At 35.1% G+C, this 18,723-nt stretch overlaps 2 protein-coding genes across 4 annotated transcripts in view; one reads left to right on the plus strand and one right to left on the minus strand.

Annotated features, from left to right (window-relative positions):
• Window positions 1-2,672: 2,672 nt before the first annotated feature.
• Window positions 2,673-14,626, plus strand: LOC117333429 (arylacetamide deacetylase-like). The gene is made up of 5 exons (XM_033892717.1): window positions 2,673-2,969; window positions 3,165-3,293; window positions 4,992-5,115; window positions 5,221-5,284; window positions 11,163-14,626. Exons 1-5 carry the CDS (start codon window positions 2,832-2,834, stop codon window positions 11,950-11,952), a joined length of 1,245 nt encoding a protein of 414 aa, XP_033748608.1. The 5' UTR covers window positions 2,673-2,831; the 3' UTR covers window positions 11,953-14,626.
• A 2,133-nt stretch (window positions 14,627-16,759) lies between these two features.
• LOC117333430 (hillarin-like) overlaps window positions 16,760-18,723 on the minus strand; it is an 82,406-nt gene continuing 80,442 nt past the window's right edge. For all 3 annotated transcript variants that reach the window (XM_033892718.1, XM_033892719.1, XM_033892720.1), the window contains one exon: window positions 16,760-18,722. In XM_033892718.1, the coding sequence (XP_033748609.1) occupies window positions 17,366-18,722 (1,357 nt within the window). In that variant the 3' untranslated portion in view covers window positions 16,760-17,365. The remainder of the gene's footprint in view (window position 18,723) is intronic.

Consider the following 18,723-nt stretch of genomic DNA (forward strand, 5'->3'; position numbering starts at 1 on the left):
CCAAAATGTGATATGTTATTGTATTTATTTAACTGTCCTGTAATAACAAAACTTGAACATACATTTGTCCAGGCTTGATTTTCATGACTTCCCTTCTTGATTTCTTTATATATAGTATCACTGTATCAACGAAACAGCTGTATGATGTCCCGAACGTCACTGACTAGTCCAAGAAGGACGAAACAGCTGTATCATGTCCCGAACGTCACTGACTAGTCCAAGAAGGACGAAACAGCTGTATCATGTCCCGAACGTCACTGACTAGTCCAAGAAGGACGAAACAGCTGTATCATGTCCCGAACGTCACTGACGAGTCCAAGAAGGACGAAACAGCTGTATCATGTCCCGAACGTCACTGACGAGATCAAGAAGGACCAAACAGCTGTGTCATGTCCCGAACGTCACTGACGAGTCATAGAAGGACCAAACAGCTGTATCATGTCCCGAACGTCACTGACGAGTCATAGAAGGACCAAACAGCTGTATCATGTCCCGAACGTCACTGACGAGTCGTAGAAGGACCAAACAGTGCTGTTTGTATGATGTCCCTATAGTGTCATGATCACTGACGAGTCCTAGAAGGACGAAACAGCAGTAAAGTGTCTCTTGTATCACTAATGAGTCATAGAAGAATGGAACAGCTTTATAATGTCCTAACATCACTGACCAGTACTTGAAGGATGGAACAGCTGTATACTGTCCTAACATCACTGAACAGTACTTGAAGGATGGAACAGCTTTATAATGTCCTAACATCACTGACCAGTACTTGAAGGATGGAACAGCTGTATAATGTCCTAACATCACTGACCAGTACTTGAAGGATGGAACAGCTTTATAATGTCCTAACATCACTGACCAGTACTTGAAGGATGGAACAGCTGTATACTGTCCTAACATCACTGACCAGTACTTGAAGGATGGAACAGCTGTATAATGTCCTAACATCACTGACCAGTACATTAAGGATGGAACAGCTGTATAATGTCCTAACATCACTGACCAGTACTTGAAGGATGGAACAGCTGTATAGTGTCCTAACATCACTGACCAGTACATTAAGGATGGAACAGCTGTATAATGTCCTAACATCACTGACCAGTACTTGAAGGATGGAACAGCTGTATAGTGTCCTAACATCACTGACCAGTACTTAAAGGATGGAACAGCTGTATAATGTCCTAACATCACTGACCAGTACTTGAAGGATGGAACAGCTGTATAGTGTCCTAACATCACTGACCAGTACTTGAAGGATGGAACAGCTGTATAATGTCCTAACATCACGTGTATCTATAAAAATATCTTTTCCCTTATAACTGTCTTTCTACAATCCTCGTTTCAGTACTACGAGAAATCGTGTGTGTTGTCGGTGTGGTACACTACCCGGCAAAATAAAATTAACATACTGTTTTATATCTATTGTTCAAAAAGATAATCAATTCCAGCACAATAAATAATATGTTTATATGGAGCAGAAAGACACATGTAAATTGTCGTTGATGAATAAGAACACGCTTCTCCCTGGGAGGACCTGATCTTATTCCTGAGAGGACCTGATCTTATCCCTGGGAGGACCTGATCTTATTCCTGGGAGGACCTGATCTTATTCTTGGGAGGACCTGATCATATCCCTGGGAGGACCTGATCTTGAGGACCTGATCTTATTCCTGGGAGGACCTGATCTTATCCCTGGGAGGACCTGATCTTATCCCTGGGAGGACCTGATCTTGAGGACCTGATCTTATTCCTGGGAGGACCTGATCTTATCCCTGGGAGGACCTGATCTTATCCCTGGGAGGACCTGATCTTATCCCTGGGAGGACCTGATATTATACCTGGGAGGACCTGATCTTATTCCTGGGAGGACCTGATCTTATCCCTGGGAGGACCTGATCTTAAACCTGGGAGGACCTGATCTTATCCCTGGGAGGACCTGATCTTTTCCCTGGGAGGACCTGATATTATTCCTGGGAGGACCTGATCTTATCCCTGGGAGGACCTGATCTTATTCCTGGGAGGACCTGATCTGTTTCCTTGGAGGACCTGATATTATTCCTGGGAGGACCTGATCTCATCCCTGTGAGGACCTGATATTATTCCTGGGAGGACCTGATATTATCCCTTGGAGGACCTGATATTATTCTTTATGACATTTTCCCCCTCAAATATCCCCAAACACATCTATTTTAACCCGATTTTGTTATTTTTTATAACATTTCCATTCCGTCAATGATATTGATAACTCTCCTTTTATCGAAGTCTGACCGATGTCCACCAGCGTTGTCCATACTAGAGGTGGCCGCCACTCCACATACAGTCTGTATATCTAAAGGCCAAGTGTTGTACAAGAGGGGATTTATGATATGGAGTGTATCGATCAGTGATAGGTTGATTGTTTTCCCTAGGATTGTACCGAAACCTGTTCCCTCCTTAGAGTGATGGACCCGTCGGTTTACTTATAAATATACAAATATATTAGATGTTGTTTAAATCCGTGATATTGGGAATTAAAATAAAACGAGTGTCTTGTATAGATAAGCTTGATTTAAGGCATTAAGACCTATAGATTCGGAATGTACTTAATTAGTTCGCTTTTAAAGATCATACGAACACTGTGTTTGTAACTTTCAAAATTTCAGGAAATAATAAATATCACATCCCATGAAAAATACTGCTTTATGTTAGGTAGTAACATATGTACCATTGTCTTATAAGGTAGAGTGACACACACTCTTACACGTGTGCCCCGTCTTATCTCTGTACACATGTGCGATAATTGTTGTTAGCCAGTGGTTAGGTACCCGAGTACACATCGACCTCACGTCGCGATGCTTCGCTTGACCATATTTGGAGCTATTCTGGCAATGTTTCTGTACAGTTACTTAGATGGTCAAGTTCCTGAACCAATTCCTGAACAGTTCACGGTGAAGGTTATCGACGCTTGTATGAAAACCTACGGTTACACGGTAAACATTGCCATTTCGATATGCTATGTCGTAGCTGTGTTTTTCCGCATTGTGTTTTGCTATCCTCCTGTCCTCTCTTTCTGTCTTTATTGACACCATCCCGTAATTCCAAATTACACAAGTTCATATACATTAAGTAAACCTAACAATAAAAGTTTAACCTTTAAAATGATCCGTGATTTCTCTCACTGTCAGATAGGGGCAATGGTCAGTCTCGGTGTAACTGACCCACTATCTGACCTGGACAGAGCACTAGCTGACCGCGTTATCTTACTGATGACCACTGGGTTTCCGTGGGGACTTGGCGCTGACCCTAATTTACAGGTAACTATCGACCTACAATCTTAGTCTAGTGCACTACATGTATTTTACTTTCTTTTATATTCATAGTTAACATTTAAACCAATCGTTTCATTTGAACCCAAAATAATTACTGAGAATACTGCCATGATAACAAAATCGTAATTCTAACATTTAAAAAAAAACGAGAAAAGAAAAAAACAACGGTAAATATGGTAATATGAGCACAAATCTAGATTTGCATTCAAGGAAAATAAAACCAGGTGTTCTGGGAGGGTTAACGGCATTTGCTTCATCGACGACATCCTCCATACAAATATAGGTCACGACGACACCCGCCATACAAATATAGGTCACGACGACATCCTCCATACAAATAATATAGGTTACGACGACACCCGCCATACAAATATAGATCATTAAGTCGCATTCTCAAAATCAAAATTACGGTTGTGACAATGGAGCCAATAGTCATTTAAACAAGCAACAAACACCTGACTTCATATCGCACAAGTAAAAATATGTAACATATTACAAATGTAGACTGATTGTGATCTACATTATAACAAATAAGACTTACTGTACTCTTCATTTTAACTTATTAGATTTATTGTAATATGCATTATAACATATTAGACTTATTATAATATGCATTATAACATATTACACTTATTGTTATATATTATAACATATTAGACTTATTGTTATATATTATAACATATTACACTTATTGTTATATACATTATAACATATTACACTTATTGTTATATATCATAGTATATTACACTTATTGTTATATACATTATAACGTATTACACTTATTGTTATATATATTATAACGTATTATACTTATTGTTATATATATTATAACATATTACACTTATTGTTATATATATTATAACGTATTACACTTGTTGTTATAAATATTATAACATATTACACTTATTGTTATATATATCATAACATATTACACTTGTTGTTATATATATTATAACGTATTACACTTATTGTTATATATATTATAACATATTACACTTATTGTTATATATATTATAACGTATTACACTTGTTGTTATAAATATTATAACATATTACACTTGTTGTTATAAATATTATAACATATTACACTTATTGTTATATATATCATAACATATTACACTTGTTTTTTTTATATATCATAACATATTACACTTGTTGTTATAAATATTATAACATATTACACTTATTGTTATATATATCATAACATATTACACTTGTTGTAATATACATCATAACATATTACACTTGTTGTAATATACATTATTCAATGTATATATCAGTATTGTATTGTGATTCCCTGTCATTATAATCTTTGGATGAAATAAAGAGTATATCACGCTCATCATACGTCTATCTGCCCCTGCTGGTTACGTGGTAAGTAAAGATGGAGGTAAGCGGCTGATGTTGACGAGTGTTCTTGATGTGAAGCTCTACAGGGTGTTTCTGATTATTTTAAAGTAATACATCGCCAATATTGACCTATCTCAATAGAGGACAATGGCGACAACGAGTAGGATTACATTTAAAGAGATTTGTTTGGAGGTTTGTAGTGTTCTTAATAATTAAATCAACAGAGAAAAAGGGCATTTAAAGTAATGCACACTTTTACGAATAAGATGATTTCACAGGTTTTGAAAAAAACAAATGTACATTTCCCTGGTAACCAATATTGCTTTACCGTAGATAACCGACACTACAATGAATGCAGTTCACGTGAGGACGTACGAACCAGTGACGTCACTACATGTTTCGGACAGACCAGTACTCATCTACTTCCACGGAGGAGGATGGAGTACGCTATCTGTTGGTAAGTGACGGAAATATATAACGGTATACATGATAGTGCGCCGGCAGTTTAAGAATAAATAAAAAAAAGTTATGCTGATTTTTTTTTTCGATTTTTATTTTCCAGACTCATATGATCCACTTATGAGGAAAATAGCTAAGGACAGCGGAATCATGGTGATCTCGGTCAAGTAAGTTTATTCTGAGAGATTTTACAGTGTTTATGCTCCCGGAGATTTGACAGTGTTTATAGTTCCGGGGATTTGACAGTGTTTATACTCCCTCGGATTTGACAGTGTTTATGCTCCCGGAGATTTGACAGTGTTTATACTCTCGGAGATTTGACAGTGTTTATACTCCCGGAGATTTGACAGTGTTTATACTCCCGGAGATTTGACAGTGTTTATACTGCCGGAGATTTGACAGTGTTTATACTCCCGGCGTTTTGACAGTGTTTATACTCCCGGAGATTTGACAGTGTTTACACTCCCGGAGATTTGACAGTGTTTATACTCTCGGAGATTTGACAGTGTTTATACTCCCTGAGATTTGACAGTGTTTATACTCCCTGAGATTTGACAGTGTTTATACTCCCGGAGATTTGACAGTGTTTATGCTCCCGGAGATTTGACAGTGTTTATACTCTCGGAGATTTGACAGTGTTTATACTCCCTGAGATTTGACAGTGTTTATACTCCCGGGGATACTCCCGGGGATTTGACAGTGTTAATGCTCCCGGAGATTTGACAGTGTTTATACTCCCGGGGATTTGACAGTGTTTATACTCCCGGAGATTTGACAGTGTTTATACTCCCGGAGATTTGACAGTGTTTATACTCCCGGAGATTTGACAGTGTTTATACTCCCGGAGATTTGACAGTGTTTATACTCCCGGAGATTTGACAGTGTTTACACTCCCGGAGATTTGACAGTGTTTATACTCCCGGAGATTTGACAGTGTTTATACTCCCGGGGATTTGACAGTGTTTATACTCCCGGAGATTTGACAGTGTTTATACTCCCGGGGATTTGACAGTGTTTATGCTCCCGGAGATTTGACAGTGTTTATGCTCCCGGAGATTTGACAGTGTTTATACTCCCGGGAATTTGACAGTGTTTATACTCACGGGGATTTGACAGTGTTTACACTCCCGGAGATTTGACAGTGTTTATACTCCCGGGGATTTGACAGTGTTTATACTCCCGGGGATTTGACAGTGTTTATACTCCCGGAGATTTGACAGTGTTTATACTGCCGGAGATTTGACAGTGTTTATACTCCCGGAGATTTGACAGTGTTTATACTCCCGGGGATTTGACAGTGTTTATACTCCCGGGGATTTGACAGTGTTTATACTCCCGGGGATTTGACAGTGTTTATACTCCCGGGGATTTGACAGTGTTTATACTCCCGGAGAGTTGACAGTGTTTATACTCCCGGAGATTTGACAGTGTTTATACTTCCGGAGATTTGGCAGTGTTTATACTCCCGGAGATTTGACAGTGTTTATACTCCCGGAGATTTGACAGTGTTTATACTCCCGGAGATTTGACAGTGTTTATACTCCCGGAGATTTGACAGTGTTTATACTCCCTGGGATTTGACAGTGTTTATACTCCCGGAGAATTGATTCAAAAAATTGAATTTAAATTGTCTTTTGATATCGAGTCGCAATGTATTCGAAGGTACAATACCAGGAGATATAAAAATCATTTTTATAGAATTTACAAATCAAAACAAAGTAGAAACAACACTTGTAAAGGAGGGATGCCAATCTGGGCCTTTCTGCGGCCAATCAGTGATAAGGCTAATATTTTGCAGGCAGATACTTTAATGTCAGGTGCATATGGTATGCTATTCAAAACATTAGATTTTTTCTTGGCTTATAGAAATTTCAGGCGTCAAAGGCAGAAGGGTTTGAAAAACAAAAATGTAAAAAGAATACCTAAAAATAAGGAGGTTACAGTGACCTAATTTTATGTTTTGTTAGTTTTGGTGGCAAGTGCTTTAGAAAAACAACCAAGACACTTCCAAACATCATTCAGTAGTAACTTTTCAACAGTAATCCTGCCTCGCATTGGGATCAAAGTCTATATTTGGCAAGTTGTTGACTCTTCAGACCACAAGTCGTCTCATGACGGGGCCTAAAATAGGATCACCTAGTTCATCTTCAGATTTAATCAACTTCATTGGTGAGACCACATGTCTTATTTTAATCAAACAAGGTAGCAATGATCCTTGGAGAGTGATGCTGTGAGCATATACCCAGTAATCTGGTCGAGTAGAGGACAAGCCATGGTTTAATGAACTTTGTAAGAAAAGATATACTGATTTCAAAAACGCTTTATTTATTTTCAATTCTGATAAGTCAGAAGAAAATAGCAACATTTTTACATCTAAAAAGCGTATTTATAAAAAACTCGAAGCTAAATTAAAACGTGAATATGTAGCTCAACAGGGAAATATGATGGCTTTTCTGAGAAAAAGTAATCCTAAAGCTTTTTACAGTAAATTCAGGAAAAAGAAAAATATTGTTCATGGTAATCTTAACGAACAAGATTTTTACAATTATTTTAGTGAATTATCAACAACAGAACCTGTGGATAATCTAATGGTCAATGATTTTTTAAATGATTATGACATAAATGTACCAAATAATATGTTTCATGAATTAGATAATCAGATATCTGATAGTGAAGTTCTTAAAGCTATCAGAAACTTGAATAATTCTAAGGCTTGTGGGCCAGACTTACTATTAAATGAGTATTTTATTAAAGGAAAAGAGGTACTTTTGCCTTGCTTAGTCCAATTGTTCAATAATATCTTTAAATCTGGTTTTTATCCTTCATCATGGTCATTAGGCAATATTATACCTATCTTCAAGAAAGGTGATAAAAATGATACCAATAATTACAGGGGCATCACACTAGTTAGTTGTTTAGGTAAAATTTTTACATCAATTTTAAATGAGCGCCTAATGAAATTTGATAGTGATTATTCTAAATTAAGTGACGCTCAGTTTGGCTTTAAGAAAAACTTATCTACTGTAGACGCCATTTTTGTTTTACAAACCTTAATAAGTAAATTTTAAAAAATAGGAAAAGACTATATTGCTGTTTTATTGATTACAAGAAAGCTTTTGATTTTATAAACAGACAAAATTTGTGGTACAAACTTATTAAAGAAGGTGTTGAAGGGGAAATGTTGAATATTATAAGAGCACTTTATAAAAATGTGAAATGTTGTGTCAAATATAATAATAATATGTCCGATTTTTTTAAATGTCAAAATGGGTTATTCCAAGGTGAAATAATGTCACCATTATTGTTCTCCATATATGTCAACGACTGTGAAATGAATTTCCTAACAGAAGGATGTCCATCTATTGAGTTATATACTATTAACTTGTTTTTAATTATGTATGCTGATGATATGGTTTTAATGGCAGAAACTCCCGAGGGACTGCAAAAAATGTTAGATACTTTATTACTTTACACAAAGAAATGGAACCTTACTGTAAACACTACCAAAACTAAAGTAATGGTTTTCCGAAACGGTGGTAAATTAAGAAAAGAAGAAAAGTGGTTATATGACGGATGTGTATTAGAAACCGTAGATGAATTTAATTATCTGGGGATACAAATGAATTTTAATGGTAAATTTAAGAAAACTCAACAAAAAATTGCTGAACAAGGAAGAAAAGCATTATTTTCAATTTCGGGAGTATCAAAGAAAATTTTTTTTAACGTTGAAACCCAACTACATGTTTTTGATACATACGTCGGTAGTATATTTAACTATGGGGCTGAAATTTGGGGTTTTCATAAAGCACCGGATATAGAGAAAATCCACTTACAGTTTTTAAAAAGATTATTGGGGGTTAAGAAAAGTACTTCTAATTGTATGATTTACCAAGAATTAGGGAGATTACCTTTTGTAATAGATAGGAAATTTAGAATTTTTAAATATTGGTTGAAATTAAAACAAACCAATAACTGTGTGTTAAATGCTTGTTATCAAGATATGTTAGAAAACGGGAATGAATGGTTGAATGAAGTAAAAGAAGAACTGTATAGAATGGGTGTTGGGTATATATGGCAAAATGGGGATATTTATACAGCTGATTATATTATGAATATTGTTAAATGCAGACTATGTGATATATTTATACAAGAATGTAAAGAAAAAATCAATTCATCTTCCAAGTGTTCACTGTACAAGTTTATTAGTGAAAAGTTCTACTTACAGCCATATTTATCAAAACCAATAGGTACTTCTAATTTAAAAGAAATAACTAGAATTAGATTGTCATCACATAAATTAAATATTGAAATTGGTAGATTTAATAACTTAGAAAGAAATCAAAGAATTTGTTCCTATTGTAACAGTGGAGACATTGAAGATGAATTTCATTTTATTATTAAATGTGTATTTCATTTAGACCTAAGAAAACGTTTTATTAAGAAATATTATTATAATAAACCTAGTATGTACAAATTTATTCAACTTCTAGAAACAGTAAACAAAAAAGATCTTTCAAATTTAGCAAAATATATTAAATACAGTAATAAACAAAGAACAGATTTTTTATTAGTATAAAAAAAAATGTCCTTCTACACTCTACCTGTTGTACAATGTATGTGTTAGTCCGGTTGTGTGTGAGTGTGTGTATGCGAGTGTGTGGTTTTTGTATTGTATCATTTCGGTACATGTATATATTTGTTGAACCGATGAGCCGTAAGGCTCAAGGAAATAAAGAACTTGAACTTGAACTTGGTTAAACCTGACCCCTGGGCCCGAGGGCTGAGGCGACCGGGGTCACAGAGTGCATTTTTAGCATAACTTCATCTTAGCCTGATTCTGATGATACTTGGTAGCAACAATCAACAATTGTTGGGATTATAATATATACTCAGCAGACTGATCACCTCTCTGTGGGATAAGGTGGATGTAGAGGCCACAACAAAGTGTATTTTTGAGTACATTTTCCACATTGGTCAACTTATACCGTTAGCCCTATTTTGACCAATATAGTCAGATATCTGTTAAGGGCTGTTTTCAAGAATATTGACTTGAAAGACAACAGCAGCATTATCTTATTCTTAAAAATGGCCATATAGGGTCATCTTACTACCAAGATCCAACTTGTGAAAATTAAAAACCAAACTCCACTATATACCCTTAAGGGCCTCTAACCCCTCCACCCCAGCTCACCGCACCCCAGCTTACCCCACCCCACCCAAACCCCACCTTTCAAAATGACATGAATCAAAATGGTGAATATATACTCTAGTCCTATCTACAGGGTGTTAATGCTACCATGTTATGTCATAATTACACTAACAGTATTATGAATTGATCAGTCTGAAAATGCACGCCGTGACCCCTTAGCCAAAAATACACTGTAGACCATGCTGTGGTCTCTACATCAACCGTACCCCCACAGAGGGTATAGATTATGATCCCTACAATTGTACCAAGTATCGTAAGAATCAGAATTGCATTATGCATGTGGCTTATAAATTGAAGTGATGCTAAACATGCATTCTGTGACCCTATCCGTCCAAGCCCTCAGGCGTTTGGGGCCCCGTCATTAGACCACCAGGGCTCTGACGGATCATGCAACTTGCCAAATATAGATTTTGATCCAAATGCGGGGCGGAATTACTGTTGAAAGTTACTATTTGGTATTTTTTAGAAGTGTCTTGGTCATGGTTATTTTTCCAAAGTATTTGCCACCAAAACTGATAAGACGTCAAATTAGGTCACTGTGACCTACTTTTGTTAGGTATTGAATTTGTATCGGCCCAAGAAATGAAACTTGCATTTTAAACCCTGTGACTTTTGACCCCTGACATTTCTATGAGCCCAGAAAAAATCTGATGTTTTGAATAGTATACCTTATGCAGCTGACATAGCTGACATTGAAGTATATTCCTGCAAAATATTAGCCTTATCATTGATTGGCCACAGAAAGGCCCGAATTGGCATCCCTCCTTTGCCTCCTCGAATGTTGTAGGGACACGACATACTATTTTAACTCATTTGATAATTTTGTCTTATTGCAGTTATCGTTTGAGCCCACAATACCCGTATCCGATTCCACTGCAAGACTGTATCGATGTTGTGGAGTTCGTCATAGAAAACTGCGCTACCTTAAATATTCATCCAGACAAAATAGCCATCGGTGGGGATAGCGCCGGGGCTAACATCGCTGCGGCCATGTCGTTCAAGTTAAAACACAAGTTAGCGTTACAACTTCTGCTCGTCCCTGTTTTACAAATGGTAAACTGGAACACAACCTCATTTATTGAAAATGGTCCATATTTAGCGAAGAGTATCAATACACCGGACTCCATATATTTCATTCTTAATTATCTAAATCTTGATTATAAATATGGCCGGGATTTCCTAAATAACAATCATACGTCTGCCTCTTTTAAGGTATCGCATTATATGAAATTAATTGATCAAAACAGTTGGCTACCAAAACATTTTGTTAGAGACAAAAATCTGAAGGAAAAGATAGAATTGCAAACAAATTTTGGAAATGAAGAACTATTTTCAATCCTCGAGAGCCGAATCACGAATCCCCTGTTGTCGCCATTACTTGCTGGGGACGACATGTTACAAGGGTTACCTTTGACATATATAGCAACGAGTGGGTATGACTTTATAAGGGATGACGGCATAATGTTCTCTGAGAGGCTTAAACATGTCGGACAGAAAACAATACTCCAACACTACCACGAAGCCTTCCACAACTCACTATTCTTCTCACAGGGACCTCTCAAGCTGGACGTCGGGGTTCGAATCGTCCGCGATATCGTTGACGTTCTCCGAGACACACTCCATTAACATAAGTCTGTAGTCAATCAACCGTAGCACTCATCTTTGGAGTGAATAGGTGAACAGATCATGATTATTCGGTTAACATTTTAAAAATTTATTGTGAAGCTGCGAAAAAATTATGTTGATATTTTAAAGTTTAAATGTTTGGTTCGATCTTCTTGTTTTGAAACCTTCCATAAAACACATTACTGCACGAGCTGTTAATCTTTAGCTTACTTAGTACATGTATTTACTTATTTACACCATGGAATGAACTGATAATGATTTATTCTATTAACAGTTATATCTTATTGTGACGTTAATGATAATTAAAAAAACAATGTTGATACCGTAAAGCTTTAACGTTACACGTTTTATTCGTGTTCTTGATTTAAACCTTCTTTCCATATTCACGCTGTACATACGAGTTTTGTAAGGTGATGTGCGGTTGGGTAATATATATAGCGGTTTTAATTTAAGGTACATACATCCTCAAGAGATAAGAGTAAATCGTTATTTTTACTTGTTATTGAGGTCGTAATGCTTTGAAACTTGTCACAGTAACTTTTTTAAATACTATTTATACATATGCATAATCTGAAATCATAACGGTTAGTTTTTGCGTCTATACAAAGTTTAACATGAGCATCCAAGGGTATTTTCTCGATAGTTTTTCGATTTCTTTCTATAAGTAAAATAAAGAAAACAAATTTATAATTAGCATACCGACTGTGAACTCAATTATATGTTTTGAAACGGTAACACAAAGCTTTTAGGATCCTGAACATGTATTAATCGATTGTTTTATAAAGTTGCCGTGAAAGCTTTAAGCAAAGTTATTTCCGGTTTAAAAATACAATTAGTAAAATAATTTGCGGTGTTGAGTAAGGTGCCATGCGGCTTTCAGATGATCACAAACGGCACTTCAAAGTTGTTCCTTAAAAATAGTTTCCAGTTTTGATTATGTACCAACGCGCAGTTTTTGTTCTCGATCCTCTTTAAATCCAGAAATCAAGTTCAAGTTCTTTATTACTTTAAACCACATGGTTTATCAGTATATAAATTACATGTACAACAAGTCCTCACAGTCCTCACAAATACTCACAACACCCACACTGATCCACACATATGAACACCAGAAATAAGCACAAGTCAACAACAGCTCCCATACGTAGTAATTAAGATATTGCCATTTAGCGTCTACGACCAATCGCTTCCCTCTACCATAGATATCTCTTGGTATCATCCCACAGTGAAGTTTCGGTACTGAAATCTGCCTGTTTTCTCTCCCAAAAACAAAGATCTATACCGCACAGCAGTATCTGGGTGATGTGTTGATGCCTGATCTATCACTTCACTTAAATTACTGACCATTAATATGCAGTGGAAGCACCGGTATCTATTCATATGGACTTATACAGGTAGAAACATAGATAGATATACGCAAAAAATATGTTCCATATCAGATATATGACAAGAGTCAAAAGCTTATATTGGCTTTAACGGCACTTTATGGACTTTTGGGATCCCAACCAAATGAAACGATAACCGAAAGTTGTATTACGAATATTAACATGATAATGTGGTAATCGCCAAAGTAGTGCCCAAATTAGGCAGCAACTCTTTGTCAATATCACTTCAAACCATTCTTACATTTTAAATTCTCTAAGAAGAGTATGTCTGTATGTACATACAGTAGATAAAAATGTATGGTCAAAAATGTCAAAAACATGCATAATTTAATCAGTAGTGCTTACCTTTAGTTGCAGCCATGCTGATTTTTCAACCGCTATATACATTACTCAAACGCACAATACCTTACAAAACTGCACGTGTAATACTCGTATATACAGCGTGATGTTATATACTATACAATTATTACATTTTGTGGAGGTGTACACGAGACTAAACGGACCTGGTCAAGAGTTTGTTCATCGAGACCGCTTGCCGAGGTGAACAAACACTTGACCAGGTCCGTATAGCCTCGTGTACACCGAACACAAAAGGCAATAGCTGTTTTGTAATATGGCCAGCTAAAATGAATGAAAAAAATCCCAAGGCTTGATCCAGTCCAAATCATGTTCACTAAAGTTTTCAAAGTCGGCATGCAGACTGACCTTTGGAACTGAAATATGGCTTGTTGCACCTGAAATAATTTTCCGGGTACTCAATAAGTCTTTTTTTCTTCAAATAAGTAAGTAATTCTTCTTCGTTTATTGTAGCGAAACGTTGTTGAGGTATCTCGTCTGCAATATTGTAAACAAAGAGATGTCGAACAATCGTTTGTTTCCAGCATTCTGATTGGCTGGTGTACAAAGTAACACGTTGCGTGATTGGAGGCAAAGATTGCCGATCTGTTCGTGCTATAAATATTGGAATTTTCCATTTGAGCTATTTTTAGCACGAACAGGTCTACTCACTGATAGGTACTTGTGAGGGAAACAGGAAATTGGCCAATGAAAATTAAGGAAACACTCCAGCCATATTACAATATATAATGTAACATCTTTGTGAGTTATATACTACATAATGTAATATCTTTGTGAGTTATATACTATATAATGTAACATCTTTGGGAGTTATGTAGTATATAAGGTAATATCTTTGTGAGTTATATACTATATAATGTAATATCTTTGTGAGTTATATACTATATAATATAATATCTTTGTGAGTTATATACTATATAATGTAACATCTTTGTGAGCTATATACTATATAATGTAACATCTTTATGAGTTATATACTATATAATGTAACATCTTTATGAGTTACATGTATATACTATATAATGTAACATCTTTATGAGTTACATACTATATAATGTTATATTTTTGTGAGTTATATACTATATAATGAAATATCTTCGTGAGTTATATACTATATAATGTAACATCTTTGTGAGTTATATACTATATAATGTAACATCTTTGTGAGTTATATACTACATAATGTAATATCTTTGTGAGTTGTATACTACATAGTGTAACATCTTTGTGATTTACATACTATATAATGTTATATTTTTGTGAGTTATATACAATATAATGAAATATCTTTGTGAGTTATATACTATATTATGCAATATCTTTGATATCTTTGTGAGTTATATACTATATAATGTAATATCTTTGTGAGTTGTATACTACATAGTGTAACATCTTTGTGATTTATATACTATATAATGTAATATCGTCGTGCGTTATATACTATATAATGTAACATCTTTGTGAGTTATATACTATATAATAATATATCTTTGTGAGTTATATACTATATAATGTAACATCTTTGTGAGTTATATACTATATAATGTAATATCTTTATGAGTTATATACTATATAATGTAACATCTTTGTAAGTTATATACTATATAATGTAACATCTTTGTGAGTTATATACTATATAATGTAACATCTTTGTGAGTTATATACTATATAATGTAATATCTTTGTGAGTTATATACTATATAATGTAATATCTTTATGAGTTATATACTATATAATGTAACATCTTTGTGAGTTATGTACTATATAATGTTATATCTTTGTGAGTTATATACTATATAATGTAATATCTTTGTGAGTTATATACTATATAATGTAACATCTTTGTGAGTTATATACTATATAATGTAATATCTTTGTGAGTTATATACTATATGATGTAACATCTTCGTGAGTTATATACTATATAATGTTATATCTTTGTGAGTTATATACTATATAATGTAATATCGTCGTGAGTTATATACTATATAATGTTATATCTTTGTGAGTTATATACTATATAATGTAATATCTTTATGAGTTATATACTATATAATGTAACATCTTTGTAAGTTATATACTATATAATGTAACATCTTTGTGAGTTATATACTATATAATGTAACATCTTTGTGAGTTATATACTATATAATGTAATATCTTTGTGAGTTATATACTATAAAATGTAATATCTTTATGAGTTATATACTATATAATGTAACATCTTTGTGAGTTATGTACTATATAATGTTATATCTTTGTGAGTTATATACTATATAATGTAATATCTTTGTGAGTTATATACTATATAATGTAATATCGTCGTGAGTTATATACTATATAATGTAATATCTTTGTGAGTTATATACTATATAATGTAACATCTTTGTGAGTTATATACTATATAATGTAATATCTTTGTGAGTTATATACTATATGATGTAACATCTTCGTGAGTTATATAATGTAATATCTTAATGAGTTATATACTATATAATGTTATATCTTTGTGAGTTATATACTATATAATGTTATATCTTTGTGAGTTATATACTATATAATGTAATATCGTCGTGAGTTATATACTATATAATGTAACATCTTTGTGAGTTATATAATGTAATATCTTAATGAGTTATATACTATATAATGTTATATCTTTGTGAGTTATATACTATATAATGTAACATCTTTGTGAGTTATATACTATATAATGTAACATCTTTGTGAGTTATATACTATATAATGTAACATCTTTGTGAGTTATATAATGTAATATCTTAATGAGTTATATACTATATAATGTAACATCTTTGTGAGTTATATACTATATAACGTAACATCTTTGTGAGTTATATACTATATAATGTAATATCGTCGTGAGTTATATACTATATAATGTAATATCGTTGTGAGTTATATACTATATAGTGCAACATAGTTATGATGAGTTTTATTAAAATTAGGAGTCATATTCTTTTTAATTCAGTCTCGTTCTTTGATTTCATTCTTCCTTGATTTAACTGAAATACACACTGTCAGGTAATAATAAAACACAATACATATTTCTTTCCAACAATAACATTTATTTTAGTTTTCTAATACTTGTAACTAGGTTTGTACGAAATGCTGCCAATCACTCACGTTAACGCAAAGTATTTTCGTTCGATATAAATATATAAATATAATTAACGATAACAACAGGGTTCGTTAGGAGACAATGGTCCTCACTTGATTGCTACTACTAGATTGCATTGATACGAGCATATCATTTTACGTATACAAGGGGAGATAACTTCTCCAACAATATATAAATAAGGGGAGGCAACCTCTCCAGCACTACGTAAAAGCAGCATTAAATTGTGGTTCTCCAGCCGATTTGATTCAGTTCAAACTTAATTATGAACCCTAATCACGATCACACATGAAAATGCCAACCCTCCACACGATAACAGCATTACCTTCACTCCAACGTCACGTATCACACGGCCAAACTCCAAACAAGTCACGTATCACACGGCCAAACTCCAAACAATTGTTCATACTGTTTGGGATGTTTAGTCGTCCTCATTTAAACAACTACGAAATTCGTCAACTCGAATCGCAAAATAGTTATTTAAAAAGTGTAAATACGATATTTCTTTTATATTTCTTTGGCAATTTTACAACGACTATTTGATATTAAACTCCACAAGTGGGGAGAATCTTGCTCGTTCTTTGGTAAGTTTGGCGTAGAGTTTGGCTTTACACTGCCCCTTCCCTGTGTACACATTGCCTTCCCATATGCTATCAGCAATTTCCTTGAAGTGGAACCATGCATCGCCGACCAGCATAGCAACATCCATGGCCAACGGCGCACGTACACGGAATGTCACCCTCCTGTCTGGGTCAATGTCCCCGACGACAGGTTCGAGCATGTTGCCAAGGAACCAGCGATGACATGCCCTGGGCAGTGGACGTTTATCCTTGGCTGGATGTTTACAGTCCAAGAGGTAGCGAAATAAACATTCAATATGGCCAGTGTTTTCCTCGGGTGATGTTACCGTGCCACCGAAAATGTTGAAGACAAACTTGCCCATGATTGGACATCGCACTTGGTATGAAATTGATTTTTCGTCCCGATATCGGACAAATACGTATCGTTGAAAGTCCGTGATATCACTTTGGAAGGGACCATGGTATTGGAGGGTGTGTGTCAACTTCACTTCCTTCTGAATCTGGAACTGAAATATGACGTCATCATAACTGAAGACCACGAGAGGGTCTATGTGCGTCTGTGGCACGATCCCATACTGACTCATGCTGGGAGTAGGTCCGAAGAACGGAACTTTCGGAAATGGACTTCTGATGTTTTCCCGTTTCTCACGACATTTCACTCTGAACGCACACGCGCTTTGTAACGATTCTGAATGCCAGTCTTCTTTGGCGAAAATTGTTAGAAAATATTTTCCAGTTTTCGGAGGAGCAACTGTAAAAATAGCTTTGTGACCAATGATCCTGAGCATAACACGTCCTTCGAGTTTTTGAGGATCCATACCTGAATCTTTGGCGTCTAATGTGTAACCAAACCCAAGGAGATTTGGAATTTTTAGTTGCAGTACAATTATGCCATTGCTGGTGTATTGAGTTCCATCATAATGATTGGCGAATTTCAGACCGTAATTGAAGAAAGGGGATTTCACAACAGGCAAGTTAATGAATTCTGTCAATGAAATCGGACACTCCAGAAGCTGCCATTTTGGATCGTCGGGGAAATGTTGATGAATATGATCCTCGGGATCTGTGATGAAGTAGAATTCGTCACATCTGTAGTAGAATGTAGCCAGGCCTGTAACAGCGTCCTTTTCGTCCTTGTCGTGACCTTTGACATGCCGTGCTCCCCAATTACAGTTGATGAAGCACCAGGATCCTTCAATGAATACAGCTGTCCAGGAGTTCCGGAACTTGTCACTGTCCATGCGCATGCCCGGTTTGTATCCCGCTCCTTTTGATAAACCCTGGATGACCTCACAATGGAGCCCGGCATAAC

Source organism: Pecten maximus, chromosome 8 (assembly GCF_902652985.1).
Source record: "Pecten maximus chromosome 8, xPecMax1.1, whole genome shotgun sequence".
Lineage (NCBI taxonomy): Eukaryota > Metazoa > Mollusca > Bivalvia > Pectinida > Pectinidae > Pecten > Pecten maximus.